General features: G+C 30.8%; 2 protein-coding genes across 2 annotated transcripts in view; one reads left to right on the top strand and one right to left on the bottom strand.

Moving 5' to 3' along the window:
* The window catches only part of LOC106685325 (neuroendocrine convertase 2), a gene marked incomplete at its 3' end in the record, with an annotated part of 291,090 nt that overhangs the window by 283,483 nt on the left and 5,679 nt on the right, over positions 1-1,928 (top strand).
* LOC136795117 (uncharacterized) overlaps positions 1-1,928 on the bottom strand; it is a 29,421-nt gene that overhangs the window by 22,092 nt on the left and 5,401 nt on the right. The window contains exon 2 of the mRNA XM_067044693.1: positions 110-601. Within this exon, the coding sequence (XP_066900794.1) occupies positions 110-601 (492 nt within the window). The remainder of the gene's footprint in view (positions 1-109; positions 602-1,928) is intronic.

Raw genomic sequence — 1,928 nt, 5'->3', positions numbered from 1 at the left:
AATTTATTTCATAACATTTCGGTTCATAATAAAATATTGGAAATTATCTTATAAGTACTTTTGCTTTTCTTTTTTTGAAAAAAGTTAGCTATGAAAAATCTGTTACTACCTTGATGAAAAGCGTGATGAGGCATTTGTTGAAAACCCTGATGAGGCATATGCTGAAAACCCTGACCAGGCATACATTGACAACCCTGACCAGGCATACGCTGAAAACTATGACTAGACACAGGTTGAAAACCCCGACCAAGCATATGTTGAAAGCCCTCAGGTTGAGTATCTTCAAGGGGATCAACCATAGGGTCGTTCATGTGTTGACCATTGTTCGGTATGATAATTTCCGGTTCATCCTCTTGCTCATTCGCCGACCCACTCACTGGTATACCACCACTTGGTATAATTATTTCCGATGGATTCACTGGTACACCACCACTTGGTATAATTATTTCCGATGGATTCACTGGTACACCACCATTCGGTACAATTATTTCCGGCACATTAACTATCTCATCCACTGGTGAATCATCATCTGTTATGATAATTATGGGAATATCAGCATTCACTTGATCGTCTGCATCTGATACCACTACAACTTCATCATCTGAAAAGAAAAAAAAGGAATAGTTAATCATTGTTGAGGAGAATTATTTATGAGATGATAAAACTTTTGATTTTTATATTTGTTTACTAAAAAAAAATTATTATAACAATAGGACAATGTTATTTAGAATTATTTTAGATATGTTTAATATAGGTAATGCAATTAAAATCTGATTGAAATAATTATGGTGAAGGTGGTAAAAGTTATTTAAAGTTGTGGTACATCTCAATGTGGGGCATTCTAGTGTTTTACACATGTTAGAAAAAGGTTCGGCACTCCTGGACTAGTCTTATGTCAAGAGACTTTTATACTTTATTGTACAGGATACTTTGAACAATTGGGTAGAATGTCAGAATGTGTTAAAAACATATTTAAGACAATAAATACACAAAAAAACAATAAGGAATCTCAGAAATAGTTTTCTGGACTTCGAATTGCAAATAATGAATGCGTTTGTTAATCATCCATAGTTCGAATGCTTAAATGATAACAGGTTTTAAATGTTTATTTCCATAAGATGTTTTTATTCAATCGAATTAGGATTGCATAATGTTCTATATTGTTGGCCAAATATTGACTTCTGACAGTTCCCTCACCCCGACTTGTTAAATAACGTAAGTCTATCTATTTCTCTACAATGTGGAATTATTTTAACTTATATCTTGGAAACTGATCCTCCAATGAATAAATTCATTATAAGCTACTTTATGCTTTAATTTGAGCTCTGTACCTTTGATAGTTCCTGAGATACAATTTTTTCTTAGCATGCAACATAAAATTAATATTTTGGTAATATCTCAGAAACTATTGTACTTGGTAAGATGTCTCTTATCACTCAAATTGAAGTTCTAATGATTACCTTCGTAGGGTAAGCAGTTTCTGTGATATTTGCCAAAATAAATTAACAAAATATTATATTTTCGGAACTATTAAACGTAAAGAGCACTCACTATTAGGGCTCAAATTATAGCAGTTTTATATAATTTTTAAGAAGGTTTGATTTTTTTTTCGCGTGGCAGTTAGATTTAAATATATTCAACACCGAATGGATAATTAGCGAAAAATTTAGGTTTTCCAGTTTGTCGACCACCATTTTATTGTTTTTTTTCATATTTTATAAAACCAATTACAATCGTTTTCACCATGAAATATTCTATGTATTGATACTACAGAAGATTTTATTTTAAAATTATTTAAAAAAAAAAATTAAGATGACAGCCAAAAAAAGTTATTTGCACATAAGTGCTTAAAATACCTTTCCCATTAGAAGTCAATTATTTTATTAAATCTATAAATGTCATTGTTTTTGTTATTAACTTTTCTTTTT

This window comes from Halyomorpha halys, unplaced genomic scaffold, assembly GCF_000696795.3.
Source record: "Halyomorpha halys isolate HHAL.00 unplaced genomic scaffold, Hhal_1.1 Scaffold681.1, whole genome shotgun sequence".
Classification (NCBI taxonomy): Eukaryota; Metazoa; Arthropoda; class Insecta; order Hemiptera; family Pentatomidae; genus Halyomorpha; species Halyomorpha halys.
The sequence above is the reverse complement of the archived record's forward strand: the minus strand, read 5'-3'. Positions and strand labels throughout refer to the sequence as shown.